The 2,500-nt window shown below is 34.2% G+C and overlaps 4 protein-coding genes across 4 annotated transcripts in view; all 4 read left to right on the top strand. All coding sequences in view use genetic code 11, as the record gives it.

The window, feature by feature from the left end:
• The window catches only part of rpl16 (ribosomal protein L16), a 1,455-nt gene extending 343 nt beyond the window's left edge, over window positions 1-1,112 (top strand). Inside the window, exon 2 of the mRNA in view lies at window positions 711-1,112. Coding sequence (YP_009659359.1) covers window positions 711-1,112 — 402 coding nt within the window. The remainder of the gene's footprint in view (window positions 1-710) is intronic.
• Window positions 1,113-1,234: 122 nt separating this feature from the next.
• rpl14 (ribosomal protein L14) lies at window positions 1,235-1,603 on the top strand. The gene has a single exon. The coding sequence runs from the start codon at window positions 1,235-1,237 to the stop codon at window positions 1,601-1,603; it is 369 nt and encodes a 122-aa protein (YP_009659358.1).
• A 231-nt stretch (window positions 1,604-1,834) lies between these two features.
• Window positions 1,835-2,233, top strand: rps8 (ribosomal protein S8). Its single transcript has one exon. It carries the CDS (start codon window positions 1,835-1,837, stop codon window positions 2,231-2,233), a length of 399 nt encoding a protein of 132 aa, YP_009659357.1.
• Window positions 2,234-2,342: 109 nt separating this feature from the next.
• infA (translational initiation factor 1) overlaps window positions 2,343-2,500 on the top strand; it is a 234-nt gene continuing 76 nt past the window's right edge. The window contains exon 1 of the mRNA in view: window positions 2,343-2,500. This exon is cut by the window's right edge and continues 76 nt beyond it. Within this exon, the coding sequence (YP_009659356.1) occupies window positions 2,343-2,500 (158 nt within the window).

The following is a 2,500-nucleotide window of genomic DNA, read 5'->3' as shown; positions in this document are numbered from 1 at the left end:
ATGATATATGATTCCAATATGTATGGTCTATGAATTACCTCATAAAAGGCAATGTAATAAAGCATCAAAACTGAATAAATAATAAATATAAAATAATAATAAAATAAAGTGATATGAATAATAAAGAGCCTCGAGTTAATAAAAACTAAGTAGATTGACTCGAGAAGAGAAATTTTTTTGGGGAGCTCCATTGCAGAGTTCAGACTTAACCATTAATAGAGAAGCTATAGGAACGATGAAACCTGTGACTGCATAGGATTCTACTGAAAACAAATCCGAATAATTCATTGGGTGGGATGGCGGAACGAACCGAGAAAAAATGAATTTATTTCGAGAAGTCATGGATTGACCTAGAAATAACAAAAAGCAAAGAGTCAATATTCGCCCGCGAAACTTTAGATTACATTACAATATTTTGGCATCCTTTGAGAAGGGTCAAAAAAAGGATCATTATAAAAAAACATTATAAACATTATCTATAATCCATAAATATGCATAATAGAAACATTCTATCTGTATATCCCGTACATACATCTTCCTATATAACAAATTCAATATTGATAAATGTCTTATTGGATTATTTTTTCCGTGTGTATCTGTAATATGTCATATTAGTGAATCTTTTCATTCGCGAGGAGCTGGATGAAAGGAAACTTTCGTGTCCAGTTCTGCAGTAGAGATCGAATTAAGAAATGACCATCAACTATAACCCCAAAAGAACCAGATTTCGTAAACAACATAGAGGAAGAATGAAGGGAATATCTTGTCGCGGCAATCATATTTGTTTCGGCAGATACGCTCTTAAAGCACTCGAACCCACTTGGATCACAGCTAGACAAATAGAAGCAGGGCGAAGAGCAATGACACGATATGTGCGTCGTGGTGGAAAAATATGGGTACGCATATTTCCCGACAAACCTGTTACAGTAAGACCCGCAGAAACACGTATGGGTTCGGGGAAGGGATCCCCCGAATATTGGGTATCCGTTGTTAAACCAGGTCGAATACTTTATGAAATGGGTGGAGTATCTGAAACTGTAGCCAGAGCAGCTATTTCACTAGCTGCGTCCAAAATGCCTATACAAACTAAATTTGTCAGGATGGAGATGTAGAACTAAATGGTATATTGAGGATGAAAAAACAACTACAAGTTTATTTATTTCTGGACAGAAAATATTTCTTTTTTTCTTTCCTTCATCCTTTCCATTAAAATAACAGATTCCAATAAAATGATATGATTCAACCTCAAACCCTTTTGAATGTAGCGGATAACAGCGGAGCCCGAGAATTGATGTGTATTCGAATCATAGGAGCTGGTAATTATAGATATGCTCATATTGGTGACGTTATTGTTGCTGTAATTAAAGAAGCAGTGCCAAATATGCCACTAGAAAGATCAGAAGTAATTAGAGCTGTAATTGTACGTACTTGTAAAGAACTCAAACGTGACAACGGTATCATAATACGATATGATGACAATGCTGCGGTTGTCATTGATCAAGAAGGAAATCCAAAAGGAACTCGGGTTTTTGGTGCGATCGCTCGGGAATTGCGACAGTTGAATTTTACTAAAATAGTTTCATTGGCTCCCGAGGTATTATAAATAATACTAAATGAGACTATGATATATCAGAACATCTAAAATAGGATATATCAAAACATCTAAAATAGATCAAATTTAGTGGAGTAGTAGATGGTGTCTCACGCATATACTTTTTTTATAATATTAAAAATTAAACAAAATAAACAAAAAAATGAAAGAAAATAAAACAAACAAAAAAGAGAACATGTTAATTATATCAAAATTAGAAGGCACCAATAATTATAGTTCGCCATGGGTAGGGACACTATTTCCAATATAATAACTTCTATAAGAAATGCTGACATGGATAAAAAAGGAACGATTCGAATAGCATCTACTAATATTACCGAAAATATTGTGAAAATACTTCTACGAGAAGGTTTTATTGAAAACGTTCGGAAACATCAAGAAGGTAACAAAAATTTCTTGGTTTTAACTCTGCGACATAAAAAGACTAGGAAAAGAATACATAGAACTATTTTAAAGTGTATCAGCCGACCTGGTTTACGAATTTATTCCAACTACCAACAAATTCCTAAGATTTTAGGTGGAATAGGAATTGTAATTCTTTCCACTTCTCAAGGTATAATGACGGATCGAGAAGCTCGACGAGAAAAAATTGGAGGCGAACTTTTGTTATATATATGGTGATCCTCCTCCGGTATCCTAATTTTATCTCTAACTTCCTATTTTATAGAGAAGAAAAGTTAATTATATAACTTTTCCTCCATTAGTTGATACTTCAAGGAGCTTACCTGGAATGAAAGAACAAAAATTGATTCATGAAGGTTTAATTACTGAATCACTTCCCAACGGTATGTTCCGGGTCCGCTTAGATAATGAAGATGTAATTCTAGGTTATATTTCGGGAAGGATCCGCCGTAGTTTTATACGGATACTACCGGGGGATAGAGTCAA

The sequence above is a fragment of the chloroplast genome of Curcuma longa (genome assembly GCF_044706935.1).
Source record: "Curcuma longa voucher wen13706 chloroplast, complete genome".
Taxonomy (NCBI): Eukaryota; Viridiplantae; Streptophyta; class Magnoliopsida; order Zingiberales; family Zingiberaceae; genus Curcuma; species Curcuma longa.
The sequence above is the reverse complement of the archived record's forward strand: the minus strand, read 5'-3'. Positions and strand labels throughout refer to the sequence as shown.